The sequence below is a fragment of the Capricornis sumatraensis genome, chromosome 1 (assembly GCF_032405125.1).
Source record: "Capricornis sumatraensis isolate serow.1 chromosome 1, serow.2, whole genome shotgun sequence".
Classification (NCBI taxonomy): domain Eukaryota; kingdom Metazoa; phylum Chordata; class Mammalia; order Artiodactyla; family Bovidae; genus Capricornis; species Capricornis sumatraensis.
Window position 1 is genome coordinate 225189971 of NC_091069.1, and position 24990 is coordinate 225214960.

At 37.7% G+C, this 24990-nt stretch overlaps 2 protein-coding genes across 4 annotated transcripts in view; one reads left to right on the forward strand and one right to left on the reverse strand.

Moving 5' to 3' along the window:
* HLTF (helicase like transcription factor) overlaps window positions 1–6876 on the forward strand; it is a 59411-nt gene extending 52535 nt beyond the window's left edge. For both annotated transcript variants that reach the window (XM_068982180.1, XM_068982261.1), the window contains exons 25-26: window positions 2541–2621; window positions 4594–6876. In XM_068982180.1, coding sequence (XP_068838281.1) covers window positions 2541–2621; window positions 4594–4746 — 234 coding nt within the window. In that variant the 3' untranslated portion in view covers window positions 4747–6876. The remainder of the gene's footprint in view (window positions 1–2540; window positions 2622–4593) is intronic.
* Window positions 6877–19635: 12759 nt separating this feature from the next.
* The window catches only part of GYG1 (glycogenin 1), a 38206-nt gene continuing 32851 nt past the window's right edge, over window positions 19636–24990 (reverse strand). Inside the window, exons 6-8 of one of the 2 annotated variants that reach the window (XM_068976489.1) lie at window positions 22909–23128; window positions 20728–20778; window positions 19636–20453 (exon numbers count right to left, since the gene is read on the reverse strand). In XM_068976489.1, coding sequence (XP_068832590.1) covers window positions 20280–20453; window positions 20728–20778; window positions 22909–23128 — 445 coding nt within the window. In that variant the 3' untranslated portion in view covers window positions 19636–20279. The remainder of the gene's footprint in view (window positions 20454–20727; window positions 20779–22908; window positions 23129–24990) is intronic. The other variant, XM_068976498.1, reaches the window with a different exon arrangement.

Here is a 24990-nt window from a genome sequence, read left to right on the forward strand (position 1 = left end):
GAGATCCTATTTTGTATCAGGAAATCTTCCAGACGTGGAATCTGGCTATAAACAGAATAGACAAAGTAGCCACCATCATGGTACTAATAGTCTCAAGCTTTCATGTGCATAAGAATTAAGAAATACAACTTGACCTCTGTCCTCAAATTTAGGAGTTCCTAGATGAGACCCAGGAAACTGCATTTTTATAAAGGTGCAGGTGGTCCAGCATCACAATTAACAGATAACATTAATGGGATGTTTTAGGTAAATTTTAATGTCTGATACAGTGCAGTCACTGTGTGTGAAACAGGCCTAGGGATAGAGTGGGAGCTAAAATTCACTCTGAACTTGACTTATCAAACTGTGTGACTTAGAGTTGCATCCCCACAGGAGCACTTTTTCTTGATGGTACAAAGGGCTTTTTTGGACTGGAAACCCTCTGAACTAATTCAGTTTCTAATTTGTATTGCGTTCTGTTTTACCTAGAGGAAACCCTGTTCTATTTCTGTGTAACCACAGACTTAATTAAGGTTTGTAGTTTTAGCTTACTGCCTGAAACTCAGAAAATTCATAACATAAAGAAATTTTACTAAGATACAAATTTTGAATTATTCTGGATAGACAGTCTAGTTGAAGCATATACCTGTTACCAAGGTTTTTTTTTTTCCTCACCTGAGGGTAACCTTTCCAGTAATATCACAGCCGTAAGCCATACTCATGGATTTCATGTTAATGCCATGGGGATGGCAGTGTCTATTGTATTTTCTTGCCTTAGTTCTGTGGATGAAGTTTTAAATATCTGCTGAAGTTCTGGTATTATGGTTATTATAAAAACTATGCATTGTAACTACAGATAATAATTCAAGAAGCTGATTTTTGGAACAAATTCCCAAATTTTTTTTTTTTTTGGTTATAATCTTATTACTTGATAAGAAAGAGGTTGTTAATACCAAATACAGTAATTTAATTATTATTATAAAGTTGACCAGTTGAACAGTTATACTTTTAGAAAACTTACAGAAAGTTAGTAGTTTCATAGTAGGTTGATTGTTTTTCATTGAACATTTTTTTAAGTTTTCAGATATTGTTTCTAACTTTAAAACAAAAGCCAGTCCCCAAAAAATAAGATTCAGTGGAAAAAAAAATTGCTCATGAAAATCTTTTACCTCTTTATGGAGTATTATATAAAAGATAAGATAAATTATGATATTTCACTATGAGCTTTTGATAAAGTTAATTGCTTCCTTCATCACTGCCTATGAGAATGGGAGCTATTGGTTTTCTATTACCATGAAATAAATTTTATTATACATCTTAGTCATACTTGATATATACTGCTATCTCACCATGAGGTTCCTGACAAAATACAGATAGCAGAAAGGAACATTTTATCTGGCCTCTTAGTATAATGCTTTCAAAGTGTATCCAGTTGCAAACTACAAAATATTCACAGAATATGACTCTCAGTTTTAGAAAATCATAAGCTACATAAGTCCTTTAAATCTAACTTCTATACCAAAAAACAATCCCAAAATCAAATTATAGCAAGTTAATAGTTTAAAAAATCTCTTCTTCTCTAGATCTCAAGGGAACTTTAAAAAGAAGAAAATAACTTCTTAAGTATAAATTTTACTGTGAACTTGCCATTACTTACTCATTTATGATTTTGTTTCTATTTTCCATTGGTACTTTGTTGTATAAATTTTCCTTTTCTCCAAAAACCCTATTTTCGGCTTCAAGAATCATTCCATAGTTTAGTTTAAAATTTAATGATCCCACCCTGACAATTCATGATATTATTTCAAAACCACTTGACGCCTATCTTCTAGACTGAAAAGCTCTATATCCTTCTTGCTTAGTTTTCCCTTTTGAGTGCTTCATTGTTTTATTCTTTACCATAAGAGAGTCCCTACGATAATGCTTATGTTAATTAGCTAACGTTACTTTCTTAGATCAGTTTTGAAGTCAAACTGATTTCAAGTATATATACTGAAAATTATATTTCAAAGTCTTAAATAATTTTTAGGACTTTTGACTACTCCTGAAATCTTTTTTTGTACTTTTATATAATGAGTGGAGGAAAATGAAAGAAAAAGAACTAAAGACCAGCAAAAAGGGAGAAAACTTTTTCATTAAATGGGCTCACCTATCTTTTCTGATGTAAATTATTTTGGAGAGTGTATAACCTTCCTCTGTTAAGCAGATATACTTTGACTTGAAAGTGGGTTGAGAAGAAACTGGAAAGATACTATTTGACTACTCAGCAATCATTTATACTGTGTGGTTTCTATTTTTCAGACCCTCAATTAGATACTGGAGGCAGTGGAGTAAAATGACAGGGGAGAGAACACCTGCCTATCATAGTAGTGATTGGGGAAGGCAGTCAGGGGTGTGTGTGGATTGTTTCGTCCCTAGAACATTTATTAATACGTCATTATCTGAATTCATTTAGAAAGATTTCAGTTGGTAAAAGGTGAATGAATAGTACTGCAACAAAAGGACTTGTATAGAACACATACAGATTAGGGTGGTAGTGATGCAGTTCATGTTCTTACTAGGCCTGGAATCCAGCTGCTGAAGATCAGTGCTTTGACAGATGCCATAGACTTGGCCAGAAGCAAGAAGTTATTATCACAAAAGTGAGTTTTTAAGATACCTATTTTGAAATTAGGTTGTAAGATTTTAAAAACTACATAAATAGTGCGTGACTTTATTGTTATAAAAGATTGAAATAGAATTATCCAGAGCAAACTATGAGGGTCATCTTTATTTTGGTCTTGTTAATTTTTTAATGTGAATTGCTTGCTTATATCTTTTGCCAAGTTTTCATAAAGAACAAATATAGTTTTATAGTATAAAGGACTTTATAAATTCTGATTTTAAATGTTTTGTTATATGTATTGAAAATTTTTATCCCAGGCTCTTGTTTATCTTTGAGCTTTGTGTTTTTTCATCATGAAAGTTTAGAAATTTTTATGATTTAAAATATGTCAGTCATTTTCTTGATATCTCCTGGATTTTTGAGGTCTTGCTTTAGAACAGAAGACTTTTATCTTCAGATTTTAAAAATGAATCTTCTGTAAGTTTTGTAAACTGGAGAGGTGCTGTGCTTGGTCTCTCAGTTGTGTCTGACTCTTGGCAACCTCATGGACTGTAGTCCACCAGGCTACTCTGTCCATGGGGATATTCCAGGCAAGAATACTGGAGTGGGTTGCCATGCCCTCCTACAGGGGATCTTCCCAACCCCGGGATCGAACCCAAGTCTCCTGCATTGCAGGTGGATTCTTTATGGTCTGATCCACCACTGGAAGTAGTGTTTTATAAAAATATCAATAAAAATGGTCATATTCAAAATTTGGAAAATGTTATCCCAAAAAGTCTCCTGTAGTTCTGATTCTTTTGAAATATTTTACTTTTTGTTTATAATTCATGATATGGATCTAACTTTATTGTTTTCAAATGAAGAATCGTTTGTTACATTACCATTTTTAAGTCCATCTTTTTTTTCCTACCAATTTGAAATGTCACATCTTCATAAATTCATATATATTACATGGGTCTCTTTCTGGGCTCTGTTCCATTTCATTGATCTCTTTTCCTATTCCCAGGACAATGTTACATTAATAATTTCTGTGGTTTTATAAAGTATGCCTTGATATCTAATAGAGCATAGTGTTCTCACTACCCTTCTTTTTGAAAATTGTGTTGGTTTTTATTATTTAGTCATGAATTGAACTTTGGATTTGGATTACCAAATCCCATTTAAGAAATCTTGTTTGGGATTTACTGAATTTATGATTAATTTGAAAACTGTATTCTTTATAAATAAGGAGTGTTCCCATATAAGAACTTAGTAACATTTTATAACACAATTTGTTATTATAGTAATTGGGACCTCTTATACAGTGTTAATGATAGTAATCATTCTTGACTTGTTCCTAACTTTGTTGGAAATAGTTTTATTGTTTTACATTAAGTATGGTGTTCTTGGTAAGTTTCTAGTAGATGTCCTTAATAAGATTGAGGACATTTATTTCTAGGTTAATGAGGATTCTTTTTAAAATTAAAGTTTTTAATGAGGAATAAATGTTGAACTTTATCACATTCTTCTTTGATATTTATTGAGATGATCACATTTTTTCTTTAAATTTTCTGAATTACACCAGATGAAGGTGTATTCTTTCTGGGAAAATCTTACTTGGCTTTTTAAATATGCTGAATTTATTCTGCTAATATTCCAGCTACAGCATTGTCCATAAAGTTTGCTTTTTTATATGTTGCTCTTATCTGATGATAGAGTTTTAACATGTCCTTACAGCTATATTCTTTATACAGGAGAAATATACTGAGTGATAAGGAAAAATGGCATTCATCTCTAGCTATCATACCATATTCTAATATTACTATTGTATATTGAGAAAAAAAGGGATAGTGAAACAGTTTCTAATAGATTATTATTGATCATTTTTGACAGCTACATAATACTATAAGGAAGCAGATTGCTTTAGAGTAGAGCATTATTTTCATTAGGTCTCATTTTTTAAATTAAAGAATTTAAGTATTGTGACCTATATAGTACCTAACCAATTTAACTTTCTTTTCTTTTTACAGTTCATTGTGAAGGATTCTGTTGAAGAAAACATGCTGAAAATACAAAACACAAAGAGAGAACTTGCAGCTGGAGCCTTTGGAACTAAGAAAACAAATGCGAGTGAAATGAAACAAGCTAAAATCAACGAAATCAGAACTTTAATTGATTTATAAATTTGTGGAATTTGGTAAGCTCAGTTTAATCAGACACATACACAAGTTTTAGAAATGAGAAAAGTGCAGTTCTAGAAATGATACCTAGAGTATGTCTTCTAAAAGGGGCATATTTTATATTAGTGAAGAGGTATTGCTAATCGCCTTCTATATATGAACCTATTTTTAATGATACTTCAAATAGCAATAAGTTCTGTTATATGCCGTGGCCTAAAATAATTTTTTGGGGAGAAAAAGTTACTTTTATTCAACTTTTCATATTATCTATGCTGAGTATTTTCATGTCTCTCCCAAGTACTCAGCTTTTTCATATTTCCAAAAAAGTCAAACCTTTTATACTTTTGACCAAATAGAGAGTTATTTTCTATGTTGACACATTTGGTTAGTCACCAAAGCCTCCCATTTGTGATGTTATGGATTCACAGTCCTTGTAAACGATTAATATGTACACAGACTATACAAGAGATTGATTTTATTGGACCTTTGAAAACCACATATGCATTCCAGAACATTAAATGAGAGACCAAAGTCCAGGTTAGCAGGTTACCTGGTTTTTGTTTGGTTTTGTTCATATATGTGTGTGTGTTTTGGTTTCTTTGTTCATTTTTTTTTCACAGTATCATTGAGATAAAATTCAAATAAGTGACTTACAAGTCTATGTTCATGAAAAAAATTAGGGTTTGTGTTAGAGCACAATTTCTCCATTTAGTCAGGTGGTATTATTCTTTTTATTTAAATGTAACTTGATGTGTTAGTGTGTAAATACAGTCTGTGGGGATGAGAAGGAACCAGTTTTGCCCAATTTGATTTGACTATTTAAATTATGGAATTGCTGAATAGATATTTCTATGTATAGATAATATTTATGTGCTTTTAAAAAAAACTTTATAAATTTTTATAATTCAGAAGACTACTATATGTGAGAGGCATGATATCTGGATGGAAGTTGGGCTGGATGACCTCCAAAATTGTTTCAACTTTTAAAGACATCTTAATCCCTAAATGGAGAATTTTCTTTGATATTATGTTTAGAATCAGAGTTTGATTTTGAAACTTGAGTAATTCACCCTTACACCTACCTACAGAATCAGTCATCATTTTCCTACTTTTTTGTTAATAATCAAACAGTAGCTGCCACAGAATTCTTGATAACTCTTTTAGTCACATTTAAAACAAACTATAACTTTATCAATCAGGTTAGGTAGTAAGTGGTGTTTTTTCCTTAAGGGAAACTTTATTTTTAATCCAAAGAAGGAAGAAATTGATCACTATAACAGAAGCTTCATGTTTGATGACACAAATTTAAGAACACGAGGTAATAAGTGGTGTTTTTTCCTTAAGGGAAACTTTATTTTTAATCCAAAGAAGGAAGAAATTGATCACTATAACAGGAGAAGCTTCATGTTTGATGACACAAATTTAAGAACACCTTATATTTTACTTACAGTGTTGGAAGTAACTTGACTGAAAGATAAGAGGAGATTGGAGGCAGGGTTGTATTCTAGGGCACATATCTTAGATTTAACACATATTTTATCACCAGCTAAATCCTTCCCTTCTCTGAGCCCTATTCTTTGCTCTAAGGGAACAGTGGATTAGACAGCAGGAATCTTCCCAGGCCTTTTTCTCTCCAGCAGCAGGTGATGAAAAGGACCAATAGACCTTGCTGCAGCGATGAGAATGGAATTATAATTTGAGGTTGGTCCACTAGCATAAGGAGTGATAGAGAAGAACTAGCACAAAAAATCAAGTGGATCAGGATCTCGTAAAACATGATAGATATATGGGTTCTCAGTATACCAATACTCCTGTAAGATTTAAGTATAAAAAGAGTTTGCAGCAAAAAACACAACTCTACTCTCCTTGCTTACAAAGGCAAAACCTTACAAACTCATTGTAAAGTGAAGACTGCTTCTTTACCCAAGCATTTACAGACTTCTGTTTTTAAACACATTCATGTGACAAGTCATTTAAAAAATACCTTTTTGGTTTTGTACAGTTCCGTTAAGTGGTGTTAAATAAAAAACAAATTCATCCTATGAAAATATATAAACTACTGGAATGAAAAATTCACATTATGTTTATGCTGTTAACTCTGTTTCATTATTATGTAGAGGAATAGCTTTAGAAATATCTTGAAAATACTGTTTCCACTTGTGGTTCAAACTGGATTTTGTTTTAAATTCAAAATTAATAAAAGTTTCAAAAATTATTACTTTCTCAGTGCCATATTTTAATGAGTACTTTTTCTTTAGAGAATATTTAATCTTTATAAATCTCATATTTCTGTTAAGATGTCTATTTTATATAATTATTTTTTATTGACAGTACATAAAAAGTACTATAAGTAGCTGAGAAAAATTGACTCATATTCCTACCCTTTTTTAATTTTACTAAATTTCAGTTTAACTGACTTTCTTGTTTAGAACTCATTGTATATATTTTAAAATTTTAAGTGTCTTGATCTAAAACATTGGTTTCAATTATTTTTATTTTCCCATCGGGCAGAAAAAAAGGAGCTGTGATAACAGCTGTGTATAGTGGTATACTAGATACCACTATGGGTTATAGACTTTGCCCTTATTATAGCTCCAGGATTGGGAATATCAAGAAAATAATCATCTTATGTTTAAAACCAGTGAAGTACCAATAAAATTATACTCAGGTGATGCATATTTTCTTTTGGGGGATATCAAAGGCATTCACTGTTGGATTTTTTTTAATTAATTAATTTTAATTGGAGGCTAATTACAATATTATAGTGGTTTTTGTCATACATTGACATGAATCAGCCATGGGTGTACATATGTTCCTCATCCTGAACCCCCCCGCCCCCACTACCCTCCCATCCTATCCCTCAGGGTCATCCCAGTGCACTGGCCTTGAACACCCTATCTCATGCATCAAACCTGGACTAGTGATCTATTTTACATATGGTAATATACATGTTTCATTGCTAATCTCTTAAATCATCCTGCCCTCTCGCCTTCTCCCACAGAGTCCAAAAGTTTGTTCTTTACATCTGTGTCTCTTTTGCTGTCTCGCATATAGGGTCATCGTTAAACCATCTTTCTAAATTCCATATATATACATTAATTAATATGCATTGGTGTTTTTCTTTCTGACTTACTTTACTCTGTATAATAAGCTCCACTTTCATCCACCTCATTTGAACTGATTCAAATGCATTCCTTTTAATAGCTGAGTAATTCATTGTGTATATGTTTACCACAGCTTTCTTATCCATTCGTCTGCCGATGGATGTCTGGGTTGCTTCCAGGCCCTGGCTTATTGTAAACAGTGCTTTGATGAACATTGGGGTACACATGTCTCTTTAAATTCTGGTTTCCTTGGTGTTTATGCCCAGCAGTGGGATTGCTGGGTTGTATGGCAGTTCTTTTTCCAGTTTTTTAAGGCATCTCCTTACGGAAACACTGTGTTCCATGGTGGCTGTTGCATTCCCACTCACTGGTGTGTTTTTTATTCCTTTTCTGTATAGTACTTAACAAAGGTCTGTTCATTAGTATTTGGAAAGAAGATTCATCAAAAACATGAGGGCAATGATATGTTTGGCTTATTAATAAGAATTCAAATGCTTAACCTGAGGTTTTCAACTATATTAAACTTGTGGAGACAGCAATGGCAACCCACTCCATTACTCTTGGAAAATCCCATGGGCAGAGGAGCCTGGTAGGCTGCAGTCCATGGGGTCACACAGAGTCGGACATGACTGAAGTGACTTAGCAGCAGCAGCAGCAGCATATTAAACTTGAAAATATTTGCAACAGGCGAAATACAACAGCTTTCCCTTCATTTGATTCACCAATAAGTATGTATAACCTTCCTTACAAGTTCTACATTCTGGAATTCAGTACCTCATTTTTATGGTACTTCTAAATAAAAAGATCCCAAGATACTGATAGCTGTGAATAATGGTTGGGAGGCTTCCCTGCAGTAATGTCTACTTCAGAGGGAGAAACTCTCTTGATTAGAAACCCTGTTAGCAGACATAATGTTTTCTTCCATGTTAATATATTTATACTTACTGTGTGGTAATGTATGGATGTGAGAGTTGGACTGTGAAGAAAGCTGAGTGCCGAAGAATTGATGCTTTTGAACTGTGGTGTTGGAGAAGACCCTTGAGAGTCCCTTGGACTGCAAGGAGATCCAACCAGTCCATTCTGAAGGAGATCAGCCCTGGGATTTCTTTGGAAGTAATGATGCTAAAGCTGAAATTCCAGTACTTTGGCCACCTCATATGAAGTGTTGACTCATTGGAAAAGACTCTGATGCTGGGAGGGATTGGGGGCAGGAGGAGAAGGGGACGACGGAGGATGAGATGGCTGGATGGCATCACTGACTCGATGGATGTGAGTCTGAGTGAACTCCGGGAGTTGGTGATGGACAGGGAGGCTTGGCGTGCTGCAATTCTTGGGGTCGCAAAGAGTCGGACATGACTGAGCGACTGAACTGAACTGAACTGAATAAGGGAGAACAGTCTTCTAGATGAAGCCGTAATAATATGCTGCTTTTGAAAGGCCAGATGATTTCTTATTCCCAGTCAGATCTTCCAAAGTTTAAGATGGGATTTTAAAAAAATCTCTTCCAGCTCCCTGTTCAACTTTCTTGATCAAGAATTTTCTGACAGATTTAAACCTGCTTCTACCTTTAAAAATGAAAATTAATTTTTACATGAAAATTGATTTTAATGTATATGATTCAAATGTGTATGGAACAGGACACCTCTATTAATCTGAACCAAGATATAATACTAGGCTACACTGGGACTTCACTTAGAAGAACAGCAAATGTCAAAATGATTTCTTAAATTGGTAGATAAATTCTAGGGCATGTCTTTGCACAGTTGAAACCCAGTCTAGTATTCCAAGAGGGTATTTAATGTGATAGATGTGATATTAAAGGTCATCAGAGAGATTGTATGTTGTTAAAATACGTGGGCCATTTGCTAAAGCAGAGATAGGACTAATGTTTTGAGATGTTTTTAGTACATTTGCCATCTTTTCAGCATTCTGTCAATGGTGTCTTAGAAAGGCAGATAAAATTAAGATACAGTTTCCTGAATGTTTAAACTAATTTACCCTTTTTGTTAGGGTAGGGAAGGGCTATAATAGTACATCATAGGATTTTTAAAACCATTGGCAGTGAGAAGCCTGTGCATCACAACTAGAGAGTATCCCCCACTTTCTGCAACTAGAGAAAGCCCATGTGCAGCAACAAAGACCCAGCACAACCAAAAATAAATTATGTAAGCCTTTTAAGTTTAGAGCTTTTCTCTTACGCAGTGTAAAAAAATAGGGAACCAAAGGGAATAAGTAAACACAAAAAGTTTATACTAGATGATATGTTTTAATTCTTCTCACTCCCTAGTTAAGATGCTTTGATATTCTCAATTTTATTTAAAAAAAAGGATTTGAGTCTTGTGATCTCGTGATACAGGTGGAGAGTTCCAAATTATTTGGATTGCATATTACATGGTCACAATAATAAGGCAATATTAGTTATCTGAAGACTAGATTTCTGTTCCTCCCAACTAGGAGCAGAGAAACCAAAAAAGGCTTCTAACCACCTAAAATAACAGAGTTCAATAAATCCATATACTTAATAGAAAAGGACCTAGTGTTCAAAAGCCCTATTATTGCACATTTAACTCTTTTCCTATTTTTGTTCTGGGCAAACAGTAGTGAGAAGTGGTAGCTGGTAGACTGGACATTATAGAAGGAAACTTAAAAGTGAACACAGAATAAGTAAATCACAAGAGTTGAGTGGCTTAGTATAGGTGTATGCTAAGTGCTATGCATGCTAAGTCGCTTCAGTCGTGTCCGACTTTGTGCGACCCTATGAACAGCAGCCCACCAAGCTCCTCCATCCACAGGATTCTCTAGGCAAGAATACTGGCGTGGGTTGCCATTTCCTTCTCCAAGTTCCAGTCTATGAGACAAAACCAAACAGAAACAGTTCACAGAATACCCAACCTGCACTCTTAAAAATCATCAAAGTCACAGGAGATAAGAAAAGTCTGAAAAGCCTCCACAGACCAGAGGTTGCTGAGGAGATGTGAAAACTAAGTGTAACTCGGCATCCTGGGGGGGATCCTGAAACAAAGAAAGGGGTTAGGGAACAGGTGAAATCAGAAGATAGGGTGGGCGAGGGGGTAGGTCACAGACAACAGACTGACATTGCCTCCTGAGTTGTGACAAACACCTTTATAACACAAGATGCCCACAGGGAGCGGGGAGACTGTGAGGGGTTCCTCGGGAACTCTCTGTAGTGTCTTTGCAGCTTTGTGGTCAATCTACAATTATTCCAAAATAAAAAGTTTATTTAAAGAAAAATACTCCCATCTAGTCCACCAGTTATAATCTAGAGAGAAAACGGGGATGACTGTGCCCCTTCATTGCCAGCAGCCTGTCCAGTGGCCTCCCCTAATCCCACCTGCTAGTACTCAACACTGAGGATTGGAAGTCAGTCCTTACTTAAAAGACCTTTAGAAGCACTACTGCTGGGCACTGGAGATAAAACATATCCACCTTAATAGTAACAATGAATCCCTTATGTAACACCTTACTCTGTGCCAGGCACTAGTCCAAGGGCACCTGACCTGATTAATTCATTTAATCCTCAAAACAATACTAAGAAATAGGTACTGTCGATGGCCACATACATTGGCCATCAGCAGATTTCTATTAACTCAAGTCCATATTTGATTCTGGAACTATTAATGGAAAGCAAGACACTTGGAAGGGAAATTGCCAGTAAGCTAGTTAAGTGGGTTAAGTGGGTTATGTGGGTTAAGTCAGGGGTTGAATCCAACAATTTGGCTCCAGAGTCCGTGCTCTTAACCATTACTCTGTTGCCTCAGTAAAAAACATAGCCCCTGTAGGACAAGAGCTCAAATACTGGCAGAGTGGATAAAGTACTCTTAAGGGAATGTGGTCAGATCCCAAGAAGGACTTCCTGTATGCAAGAGTAGCCTGTATTAGGGATGCAGTATACAACAAGCCTAATTAATAACACCATATGTTGTGTATGAAAGCTGTTACAAGAGTAAATTGTAAGAGTTCTCATCACAAGGAAAACAGGATGTATCTTTTTTCTATTTCTTCAGTTTTGTATCTGTAGGAGATAATGTTCACTACACTTACTAATCAATTTATGAGGTATGTTCAACCAAATCCCTATGCTATACGCCTTAAGCTTACCCAGTGCTACATGTCAATCATATCCCAATGAATCTGAAGAAAAAAAGAACATCTGAACTTGGAGGAAGAAAAAAAACAAACCTGCATGTCTTCATTCTTCATAACTCTCAAGATCAAGGTCCCCTGCCTTCTCTGGATCTTGATTCAGTCTCATAAGCACCAGGAAAAGCTCAACTCCAGGTGTAATGTCCTGCTGTGGATGAACGGAGGTGGGTAAAGGAGGGGTTTCTGCAGCACAGGAAAGACCCACAACCACTTGGGCTGGGAGGGTCCAGCGCACTGGGAGGGGATGGCTAGGAAGTCCCATCTCTTTGAGCAATGGATTACAGATCTTCCTATTTCTGGCAGACCTGCATGACTGATGGTGGGGTGGGAGCTGAGGTAGAGGACAGTCTGAAAGGGAGCCTAGGTGGGGGGTATGGACAAAAGAAGGAACCAACTGCCCTGAAAGGAATGCTGAGGATAAGCGTTGAGGGTAGGTGGGCAGGAGACAGAGAAAAGATAAGCCTGAGGGTGGTAACTGACTCCCTGCACCTAGATGGGGCTGAGCATCCATGTGGTGAATGGGAAAGGGTGGGGATGGCTGGGAATTACCTTGGAGGAGGTAAAGGAGACACAAGGATGACCTTTTAGCAAGTGTTGGATGGTCTAGTGTTTGGGGTTCCTTCCGGGGGGGTTGGAAGGGGTGACACCGGGCCCCAGGGTTCCTTCTGCGAAGCCCTTATCTCTAAAAGGATGCTGACCCTGAATACACCACAGTATCATATAGTCATATCATAGAAGTTTTCCCTCTTCTGGGCCAATAAAACAACTGTGAAAACAGGATAATTCTATATAGGCTTTTAAGATACAAAGTCTATACATTGTGAAGCTGAATTGCGTCCAAGCCAAAATTCATGACTTAACTCTATCCTTGAATTTTCTTACCCATTCATTTTTATATTACAATTTCAGGCAGCCTATTTAGGAATGCCTTTTTGTAAGAAGTATTTTCCAAGTCCTATTTCAAGGCCATTGTCCTTATCTTCATAGAAAGCAAAATGAAATCTTTTCCATTATTTGTTTCTGGCATTTATATTTCTGGGTATATACAGAGAATACTCTTGATCTCTTGGTCTATTTCCCTGATCTCATTGTCTGTATTGATCATTCGTTTAATGCAGAGCATAGCTTTAGATTTAGAACATACACAGATCTGAATCAAAATCTTTAACCTTTCTTATTCTCTGATTACCAGAGAAATGAGAAATCTATATATACATTATAGGGCTGATATGAGAATTGAGCTATAAGTACCTAGTAAATACCGTCTTTCCTCATTGCTTTCTTACAGATTGTTTTCACTTAAAGAAGATTAAATTTCAGCATCAGAAACTCAGAGAAATAAATTATCAAAGGCTGAGCCAGCAGGGAAGCCCATCACATAACATACCCAAGTGTAAAAATGTTAATAATCCATTTGTAATAGAAAAAAAGCAGACTATGGCAGACTTTTATTTAAGGGGAAACCAAGTATTCCTTAGCTTAATTCCCTACATTTCAGTGGCATTAGAGAGGTAAACATTATACAATTCATTTATAGATGTTATTTATGATAATATTGCCTATTTCACTCAAGGGGCCAAGTTTGTCTTTTGGAAAGCCTTTACTAAATAGAAGTTGAATCCCCTGCTATGTAACAACATTGCACCATGCCTCTTCTGAAAACTCTGACTCCCTGTTGTATTTACTGTAAATACCTTCTTAATGTATCAAAAGGTTCTCAAATGTCCCTTGGGTCATGGTCACTGCTTGATAGGACTTAGAATAGAAATATTATGGCCTCAACCTCAACCAAGGTCTACTGAATCATAATCTATAGTGATAAGCCCAAGAGACTGTACTTACAACTCCAGTGTCTTTCAGGAGCAGCCAGGTTGGAGACTCGGTTGCTTAAGCCTCTAAGTAAGTGTGTGTTAGTCGCTCAGTCATGCCCGACTCCTTGTGACCCCATGGACTGCAGCCCACCAGGCTCCTCTGTCCATGAGATTTTCCAGGCAAGGATACTGGAGTGGGCTGCCATTTCCTTCTCCAGGTGATCTTCCTAACCCAGGGATCAAACTCAGGTCTCCTGCACTGCAGGCTTAAGCCTCCAGTTTTTATTTACTCCTTCCTCTCTCTTCATATCCAATCCATCAGCAGCTTTATGCCTTCAGCCTGGTGGAAGGTGTGTTGGAATACCACTGTCTCTCTCCAGGACCACCATAGTAAACTAATTAGCCTTCTAATCAACTCTTGTTCTCATTTAAGCTGTTTTCCACCAGCTTCAGAAGTAGTGTTCTTAACATGTAAATCACAAAGGTAAGACAATTAGACCTTCTTTAAGATGACTGGCATTGGACTGAAACAAACTATATTAAAATTAATTCATAATGATACTAGAACCAACCCCCTCAAAACCACCTTTGGAGGATGCTATGAAACCAGTTGCATATTTTATATACTGACTAGTGGGTAAAGGGAAGGAATCAAGCATTTATCCTGCCTCTTTAATAGGAAAAACTCAGGATAACCAGATTGTTGATGAATGGAAGTATATAGAAATATTTCAGCTAGTAAGTGAGAGTATTACCATCTTGTAACCCCAGTGAGATAATGTATCTAGGCAATGATTATTAATGGCAGTTAATATCATAATGAGATTAAATCACACCTTAATCTGACTGGTCCTCTGAATCAGTTTATAAGAAATACAGAATACAAGGAAACAAACTGCCATCAGTAAAGTGTAGAACGTGGGCGAGACTAAAGGACAAATAATCTGGTTTCTTCAGTAGATTGCAAGGCAACAACAAAACAAGAAGGGAGTGTAAGGAAACACAGTTGAATCAGAGATATCAACCAGTTGCACTATAAGGGCCTTACTTGTGATAGAGTCAATTCCAAGGCAGGTTGATAGGAAGTCTGGGGTCCCCGAGGAGGAGAAAGGGGTCTGGGGCTCTGGAGGAGGAGATAGGGGTCTGGAGTTCTCAAGGAGGAGAAAAGGACAAACTTTTTTTCTACATTGCTTTGTCTTAGTCAATATAAACAATGTATGGACATGTTTGCACTCATCTCACATGCTAGCAAAGTAATGCTCAAAATTCTCCAAGCCAGGCTTCAGCAATACGTGAACCATGAACTTCCTGACATTCAAGCTCATTTTAGAAAAGGCAGAGGAACCAGAGATCAAATTGCCAACATCTGCTGGATCATGGAAAAAGCAAGAGAGTTCCAGAAAAACATCTATTTCTGCTTTATTGACTATGCCAAAGCCTTTGACTGTGTGGATCACAATAAACTATGGAAAATTCTGAGAGAGATGGGAATACCAGACCACCTAACCTGCCTCTTGAGGAATCTGTATGCAGGTCAGGAAGCAACAGTTAGAACTGGACATGGAACAACAGACTGGTTCCAAACAGGAAAAGGAGTACATCAAGTCTGCATATTGTCACCCTGCTTATTTAACTTCTATGCAGAGTACATCATGAGAAACGCTGGACTGGAAGAAACAGAAGCTGGAATCAAGATTGCCAGGAGAAATATCAATAACCTCAGATATGCAGATGACACCACCCTTATGGCAGAAAGTGAAGAGGAACTAAAAAGCCTCTTGATGAAAGTGAAAGAGGAGAGTGAAAAAGTTGGCTTGAAGCTCAACATTCAGAAAACGAAGATCATAGCATCTGGTCTGATCACTTCATGGGAAATAGACGGGGAAACAGTGGAAACAGTGTCAGACTTTAATTTTTTGGGCTCCAAAATCACTGCAGATGGTGACTGCAGCCATGAAATTAAAAGACGCTTACTCCTTGGAAGAAAAGTAATGACCAACCTAGATAGCATATTCAAAAGTAGAGACATTACTTTGCCGACTAAGGTCCGTCTAGTCAAGGCTATGGTTTTTCCAGTAGTCATGTATGGATGTGAGAGTTGGACTGTGAAGAAAGCTGAGCGCCAAAGCATTGATGCTTTTGAACTGTGGTGTTGGAGAAGACTCTTGAGCATCCCTTGGACTGCAAGGAGATCCAACCAGTCCATTCTGAGGATCAACCCTGGGATTTCTTTGGAAGGAATGATGCTAAAGTTGAAACTCCAGTACTTTGGCCACCTCATGCTAAGAGTTGACTCATTGGAAGACTTTGATGCTGGGAGGGATTGGGAGCAGGAGGAGAAGGGGACGACAGAGGATGAGATGGCTGGATGGCATCACTGACTCAGTAGACATGGGTCTGGGTGGACTCTGGGAGTTGGTGATGGACAGGGAGGCCTGGCATGCTGCAATTCATGGGATCGCAGAGTCGGACATGACTGAGCGACTGAACTGAAGGACATGTTTCTCCGTAAGGAGACCTTTCTCACTGAATATTGTGGGAGTGGGTCTGGTGAGACCTTTCTATTGTTAGTTCTAATCTTGTTAATTTAAGATGTATGTTGTGGGAATGGGTCTGGTAAAAGTATATTAAGGCCTTGATAAGACTAGCGAGTGGGGGGCTCTCTGTCCCCCTTCTAATGTCTATGTCAGAAGCTTCCTGTGTCCCTTTTTATATGCTAATAAAACTCTGCTACACAAAATCTCTTGAGTGATCAAATCTGGTCCCCTGGTCCTGAAGCTCAAGTCTTCTTCGGAGATCAAGAATCTGACATCCTTCACCTTAAACTATCACTTGGATCCTGATAAGATCAAGTGGAAATAAAACACAAAATAATGGAGGAAATTTGTAATTAAGTTTCTTGGTGTGAGCATTTTATGAAGTCCCTATGTTTTAAAGATAGCAGGTATATTTCATGTGAAATTTTTTAATCTAGAATTTTCTTCCCAATAGTTTGGTAGGGGAAGAGTTCATGGGGATATAGGGACATAGATGAAAGAACTGTTCAAAGTAGGTGATGGGAATTATTTATACTATTCTGCTTACCTTGGTATGTGAAAGTGAAAGTGAAGTTGCTCAGTCATGTCCAACTCTTTGCGACCCCATGGACTGTAGCCTATCAGGCTCCCCAGTCCATGGAATTTTCCAGGCAAGAGTACTGGAGTGGGTTGCCATTTCCTTCTCCATGGGATCTTCCTGACCCAGGGATTGAACCCGGGTCTCCTGCATTGCGGGCAGACGCTTTACTGTCTGAGCCATCAGGGAACCCTGGTATGTAAGTTCCCATTAATAAAACATTACATATAAATTACATTAATAAATTATTTATTAATAAATTACATTATTAGTAATGTAATAAATTACATTATTGAATTTAAAATCCAAAGCCCAAACGTTCATCTATGAAGCCAATACGTTCCTCTCCATCCTGTCTTGAAAGCCTTTATTTCCACCCAGTTCTACCATTCCCAGAATTTCCTCTGAACGGAATAGTCTTCTTCTCACTCCCTTTTGGCTTTTGGAGAGCCTCTCCTTCTGGCTTAATCAGCATCTTGTAGGAGGTTTTTCCTGAAGACCTTAGGGCTGGACTTGCTCCGGGGCAAGTATATTTGTCAGTGTATTTTATTTAACATAATTTGCAAGTATATATGTTAGTTTCTTTCAGTCTGTTTGCTACTAGAATATAAGGAAATATGTCTGTCTTATACATTCCTATGTATCTACTGTCCATCACATGGGTGCAATGGTCAGTACTTAGTAAATGCTTATTGAATGAATTATTCAGAGTTGTGTTGTATAAATGTGTATGTCAACCCAAATTGTGTTTGATGTGAAAATAAGATGACTGAATAAATGCTTTGGTAGATGTAATTTTTGGAATAAGCTCAAGTATTTCCTTGAAATTAGACCTTTTTATAACCATTGAGACTGTGAAAGCAATGTAGGGCTGAGACCAACTCTAAAATTAGGCACAAATTCCTTTAAAAAATAGAAATAAAACTACCATATGACCCAGCAATCCCTCTACTGGGCATTACCCTGAGGAAACCATAACTGAAAAAGACACATGTACCCCAATGTCCACTGCAGCACTATTTACAATAGCTAGGACATGGAAGCAACCTAGATGTCCATCAACATATTCATAAATGAAGAAGCAGTGGCACACGGGTTACTTAGCCATAAAAAGGAACACATCTGACTCAATTCTAATGAGGTGGGTGAACCTAGAGTCTTATACAGACCGAAGTTAAGTCAGAAAAACCAATGTCGTATATTAACATATATATATGGAATCTAAAAAGATGCTACTGATGAACCTACTTACAGGACAGCAATGGAGACGCAGACATAAGGAACAGACTCATGGACAGGGGACGGCAGGGGCAGGAAGGGAGCGGGTGGGATGAATGGAGGGACTAGCATGGAAACACACACTACCATATGCGAAATAGCCAGCCAGTGGGACTTGGCTATGTGACCCAAACGGGCTCGGTAACAACCTAGAGGGGTGGGATGGGGGAGGGGGTTGGGGAGGGACATTCAAGAGGAAAGGGACACATGTATACCTATGGCTGATTCATGTTGATGTATGGCAGAAACCAACACAATACTGTAAAGCAATTATCCTTCAATTAAAAGTTTTTAATATTAGATACAAATAGATTGTCCAGGAATACTTGTATGACTTGTAAATTGCACTGTAATGAATTTAATTTCAGTTTTGCCAGATTTTCTATGCAGTGGATTCTCATTGGAAGAGATTCTCATACCCCTCAATGCAGAGATTTTTGGACTGGGATGATCTTGCAGGGTCTTTGTATGGCTGCATCTAACACGCGGAAGCGCTTAAATCTTTTGGTAGTGCTTCACGTATTTGAAGATCACAGCAACTCACTTTCCACCAGTCCAACTAACTAGCTTATTTTACCTTCAGAAATCATTTGTTATTTAACAGTTTACACTTTGAGGTAAATCCTCAGGCTCTTCTTAAGCTCTTCTGGTAGCCAACATCCAAGGTGGTCCCCCAATCCAGTCTTGCCCCCAGGTTTCCATATTCCAACATTCATTCACACCCTTACTGTGGAAATAGAGGAATCTTTATTCCTGAGCTTGAAGGTTAAAAGCCACTGCAGCTTCTGGCCAATTAAACCTCTAAAGTTTCGTCTTGTCACGGTCTTCTCTCGTTTTCTTCAACAGAATAATTTGTGATTACTCATTTCAGATTTAAAAGGTCATTTAAATCATGCCCTTCACTAGCTTGCCATCCGTGCAACCTGGAATCACCTGCACATTTAATAAGTATGTTTTATATTGGTACTTCTATCATTTTAAGCCACGGATAAAAATGCTAGAAGACACTGGGTCTGATACCGATTCTAATAGTCCTGAAAGATTATTGAGTATGTTTAGAGGCTGACAATGAACCTAGGTTCATTAAGGTTACAATATTCTAAAATTTGAGTACCCACTTAATATAGAGGTGAAATGTGAGTGACAGAAGAGAGAAACTTGATCTTCCTTTCCTCCATCTATCATATCAGATACATCAGCATCACAGGAGAACACCAGATGTAGATTTCCCTAGGTATCTAGAAAACAACTTCTAAAGCATATATTTCAGTGTCAAGTTTTACACTGGTTTTTAAAATACAAATTCTACAAATTATGAAAAATTCCGATACTTTTTTTTCCCCATGAGGAGTGGGCATCCTTAATGAAACAACCAAGATATGGCAATAAGTCTTTATTTTTCATACAGGGTGCCATTGCAGGGAACCATCACACTGCTGTTTTCAGATATACAGAACGGAACAAAGCATTTTAGCATGCCGCCTTACTGTACACAGAGAACTGGTGAACGTCTTCAGACACTAAGACTAGGAAATGGGTTCACACCATTTGTTGATATGCTTATGAATCACTCAGCAGTGCTATCACAGGCTGGCTTTATCTGAAAGCAGAATTACAATCACTCTGGCAGCCTCTGGGTGACTCTAGAATGCAGGTCTAGTGAGGGGCTCAGCAAGCAAGCAAGAGACATGAACCGTGCGTGTCCCATTCTGAAAGGAGACTGATTTGAAGCCCGGCTTGGCACAATTTAAGAGTTGATACAGCTATCTTAACAACTGCAGATTGAGTTTCCCCTACCATATACATTGGCAATCAGCTTAATTGAGAATTTGTGAAATATAAGCTCAGGGTTAAAAAGCAGAACTGTTGTTCACATAACAGAATTGCTACTTAAACAACTTTTGCCCAGTTCTCACCAGTTTTCTTGCAAAAAACCCCACATCTGATGAATTTTAGTGAAAGCCTCTAGCAACTGTAACAGACCTTTCTTAACCCAGCTCTAGGTACCAAGTATCAGAAACAAGTGCCTCTGAAGTGGAGGTGTCCACGGAAAACGGCAGTGTTTCTACTGGAGGTAAGTGTCAAGTTTCCTCTTGATGTTGTCAAAGGAATCTGCTCCCATGTAGTCAGCCTGGCCTTGTTCCCACCGCTCCTTCCGTTCTTCTGAGGATACAAAAGGCTGTGCCGGAGCTGGGATCTCCCCAAGGGACAGCTGTGATACAGCTCCTGAGACATTTTCCTAGAAAGGAGAGAATAAGTAGAGGCTCCTTTAGAGCTTAAAGTTGGACCATTGTAAGAATGCAATAAATTGAGCAAGGCGAGTAAAACCAGGATGAATCATCATGCAAAGTAGCAAAAACCAAAAAGTATTACGTGAAACAAAACAAACAAAGACACAGAAGTACAAGGATCATGATTTTTTTTTTTCCTAACAAAATGAAGACTTCTTGACTTGGTGAAAACATTGGGGGAACAAATTAACTGGGTAGGGTTAATGTTTAAGTTCTGCATACCTTTCTACAGAAGCCACAAGAGAAAGCCAGTGTATAGACCAAGTCTGAAAGCTGCAACAGTTCATTAGAAAGCGTAAGATGGATGGACAAGGGAACAGAAGTCTCATGATAAGTTCCTGATCTGTGTGGGCTCAGAAAGGTTGAGAACTTAAACAAAATGGTACCTCAGAAGCTAAGAACCTAAGCAGAGAGCCGCACCACATAGATAGCCGTCACGTTATAAAAGTGAGCTAAATGGTTTGAGACTCTACACCAAACTTATCTTCCTGTTCAAGTTTATTGCCAAGTCGCATCTATTCCTGTAGCTTCTGTTAATCTGCTTAGTTTTGAATGAATCTTCATTTCCCATCTTTACTTCCCTTGGTTCATAACCCTCAGTCCCTGGCTTGTGTGGAAGGAACAAGGTAACTGTGCGGGAATGGAGCAAGCGTCCTCTGCATTAAGCTCAATTCTCATTTCATACAGGTGGGGAGTTAACTTCAGGCTTTCCAGGTGGCACTAGTGGTAAAGAATCCGCCTGCCAATGAAGCAGACACAAGAGACGCAGGTTCAATCCCTGGGTCAGGAATATCCCCTGGGATAGGAAATGGCACCCCACTCCAGTATTCTTGCCTGGAAAATTCCAAAGGCAGAGGAGCCTGGTGGGCTACAGTCCATAGGGTCACAAAGAGTTGGACACCACTGAGCACACACCACACGGGCAATTAACTTCAGTGGTAGCATAAGAGAACATTTAAGGCTATCCTTCATAAAGCTCTCAGGTGCAACAGGACTACAACCATTAGTAGAGAAAAAGGCAGGCAACTGAATACATACAGGTATAGCTTTTAACAGAGAAAATGGGAGAACATAACATGTGATTACCTATTTCTGCTGCTATATGTGTGTGTAAGTATGAGTATATATGTATGAATTTAAATATTCTGGAATTCCAAGGTATCTGGGTAGATTCCACGGGATTCGATTCTAGCTGTGGCAACACCTGTCCTTGCCCTGGATTAGTCCTGCCTCTGCCTTCCACTTGCCCCAGGAATGACACAGGCAGCCTCTCGTAGAGTCCCCTCTCACAGTGCTCTTCACAAGGACAACAGTCTCTCAGACCTGGAGGTGAGTCCCAGTTCTGCCACTGCCTGGTCTGTTACATAACTAAGAGAGGCTGTGTGACTTCTTTAAGTCTCAGTTAATTTTAATATATAAGAAGGGGATAGTAACAAAAATACTACTTACTTGCCAGAGTGGTTGTAAGGGTTAAAGAAGAATAGGTAACTTTTCGTAAGCACTTCCTATGTACAAGGCAATATTCCAAGTACTGTATAAGTATTATTTCATGGTCCATATAAAGCTAATAGTGTAAGATGTGTTGTTTTTCACTTTCTCCTTTTTATATTTCAGCACCAGTGCTCATAAGTGAAATGACTAAAATCTAACTTTATAGTCTCAAAGTAATTAACTGATCTTTTAGACTTGATTATAATTCACTGATTTAGTTTTATTCTTTATATCTTAATATAACATAAAAGTTTATTTTCCCATCCTCCTCCAACTCTTCCAAAAGAACAAACCTCACAGCGGACTTTTAAAGTCAGAAAAGATGCTAAGCAGGAGGTAACTGTAAATGTTACTAAGTAATCTTCTTCTCATAAAGAGGTTTTCTAAAATCCTATATAACCAGAGGAATAAAACACAGCAACTCAAAATAATCCCAGAAAAGTGTTTATTGTATGTTCCTGTTCTTGTAATTTTCACTTGAAAAATATTCTTCTACACAAATGGCAAAACTAAAATAGGTATATTTAAAATTTCTGCAGCTTCTAAAACATGAACTGGGGCATTTTTTATTTTTGTAAACCACTACTTTAGGAATAATCTTACAGTCTTAGGACAATGGACTAAGAATTTTATAGTTATAACATATGGATATATATACAGATACATCTATCAGTCTAAACCTCTAAAAACCTTTCTTGTGTTCCCAAGTCTAATGAAATCTGCCACAAAATCTACTTCTGCTTTAATCTTTGCTGGTAATATTTCTCCCCTCTAAGATGAACACTGTTTTCTTTCCGCAAAGGCTTACTTATCTCTCTGTTCAAAATACCACTAAAAAGTCTGTCTCTACTAGTATACCAGGTTTTTAAAAACAAAACACCAAATTACCTGAAGGAAAAAAAGAGAACCTACCACATGTATATATGAGCGGGTGTCTTTGACAAGGCCAAACTGCTGAAGCACAGGTAACACGCTGGTAGTGAAGATGTTCCACCACAGGCTGAGAAACTCTGGGTGAGTCATATTGGGATCGTGGGACTCACTCTGAATACTTTTTGTTTGAGGATCATAAGTATAATTCCATGGTTTGGTTCGTCCTAGGAAATGCACAACTTTGGCATTTGCACCAAATCTGCCAAGTGAACACAAGATGAAACAGTGAATTCTGAGCACTGACAGTGCACCTTCCATCCTTTAGTCGTGGTTGGAAAAGAAAAGTTGAGCTCATTGAAAAAACTTTAGACTTGCTTCTAAAATTATTCAACTGTACATTGTGCCTGAGTGCTAAGTTGCTTCAGTCTTGTCCAACTCTTTGCAACCCTACAGACTGGAGCCGGCCAGGCTCCTCTGCTCATGGGATTCTCCAGGCAGGAATACTGGAGTGGGTTGCCAAGCCCTCCTCCAGGGGATCTTCCTGACCCAGCGATTGAACCCAGTCTCCTGCAGCGCTTACTCTAGGTAGATTCTCTACCACTGAGCTACCGGGTAAGTCCTCAATTGTATGTTAAATATACACAAAAACCCCTAAGTAACAGTGGATCAGTGCAACAACCAAATACTGATCCACCAAGGATAGAGCCGGTGGCTCAGTGGTAAAGAATCTGCCTGCAATCCAGGAGACGCAGGAGATGTGGGTTCAATACCTGGGTTGGGAAAATCCCCTGGAGGAGGGCGTGGCAACCCACTCCAGTATTCTTGCCTGGAGAATCCCATGAACAGAGGTGCCTGGTGGGCTACAGTCCATGGGGTTGCACAGAGTCAGCACTACTGAAACGGCTGAGCACACATGCAAGGATAGAAAAGGTACAAGCACTTGGAAGACCATTTGATATTACCTGGTAAAGCGGAAAATGCTCACGCTTTACAACCCAGAAGGAAGCTCACCTCCTAGGCATGAACCCTAGAGAAACACCTACATGTACACAACAGGAGACATAATCAAAACGTTCACAGCCACAGCACTGTCTGAAATAGTCATTAACTGGAAACAACCAGAATGGCCACACATCAGGTTAGTTTACTGTTCTGCAGACGTTCACTTTTTTGCCCAGTCTCTTTCCTGCCTCCCTGATATTGGTGTGTTTGCATGATTTGCTTTCACTGATGAAATGTGGGCAGAAGGGACAGTGTGCCTTCTAGAAGCATTGCTTGTTTCTGTTCAGCCTCCCTGAGAAGCTACAACTTCTGCCAGCAGAAGAATGTTCCAGAAGAATGAGACGATCGCAACAGATGTGGCTCAGACCTGAGGCCTGGCTCCTAACTCAGCTGAGACAATCAGAGCTGTCCCAATCTAGTCACTATATGAGCAAGAAATACATTGCTGACTGTTGAATGTCACTGAAATTTGACGGTTACTTATCCATTTAGTTTTTTTTTAAGGACAACTTCTGGTATACTGACATCATAGAATACAATACAGCAACCAAAACAAATGAACTGTAGCTATACACATCCTGTAGCCAATAGATGACTGATTTTTAAAAATATGAACAAACTATACAAATTCAAATAGAAATATGAATACATGTATGTATTCATGTGTATGTAAATATGGATACATACATATGAATCTACTTACATAAGGACGAACAAAAAAAAGTACTGCTTAAAGAGCAGAAAACCGTAATCAATATAAATTTCATGACACTGGTTATCTTGAGAAGAGAGGGGAAACTGTGATAGGAAAGAGACAAAAAGGGGCTTCTAAGATGCTGGTTATAGTCCACTTCTGAACCTGGGTGGTGGATGTCTCTTAAAACACACATGTAAGAATTAAAGATTTTAAAATTTAATAAAAAAAAAAAAAAAAAAAAAAAAAAAACTGAACACTTCTGTATATCCTCTTGTGTATATACTATATTTCACAATACACACACACTATATATCATAATATAAGAAAAGTAAGTTAAGAATGGTCCTATTCTGTCTGTCCTATGTATATAATCTATATATATGTAAAACAAAATAATGATAAAGGTGAATACAAGTGCCAAA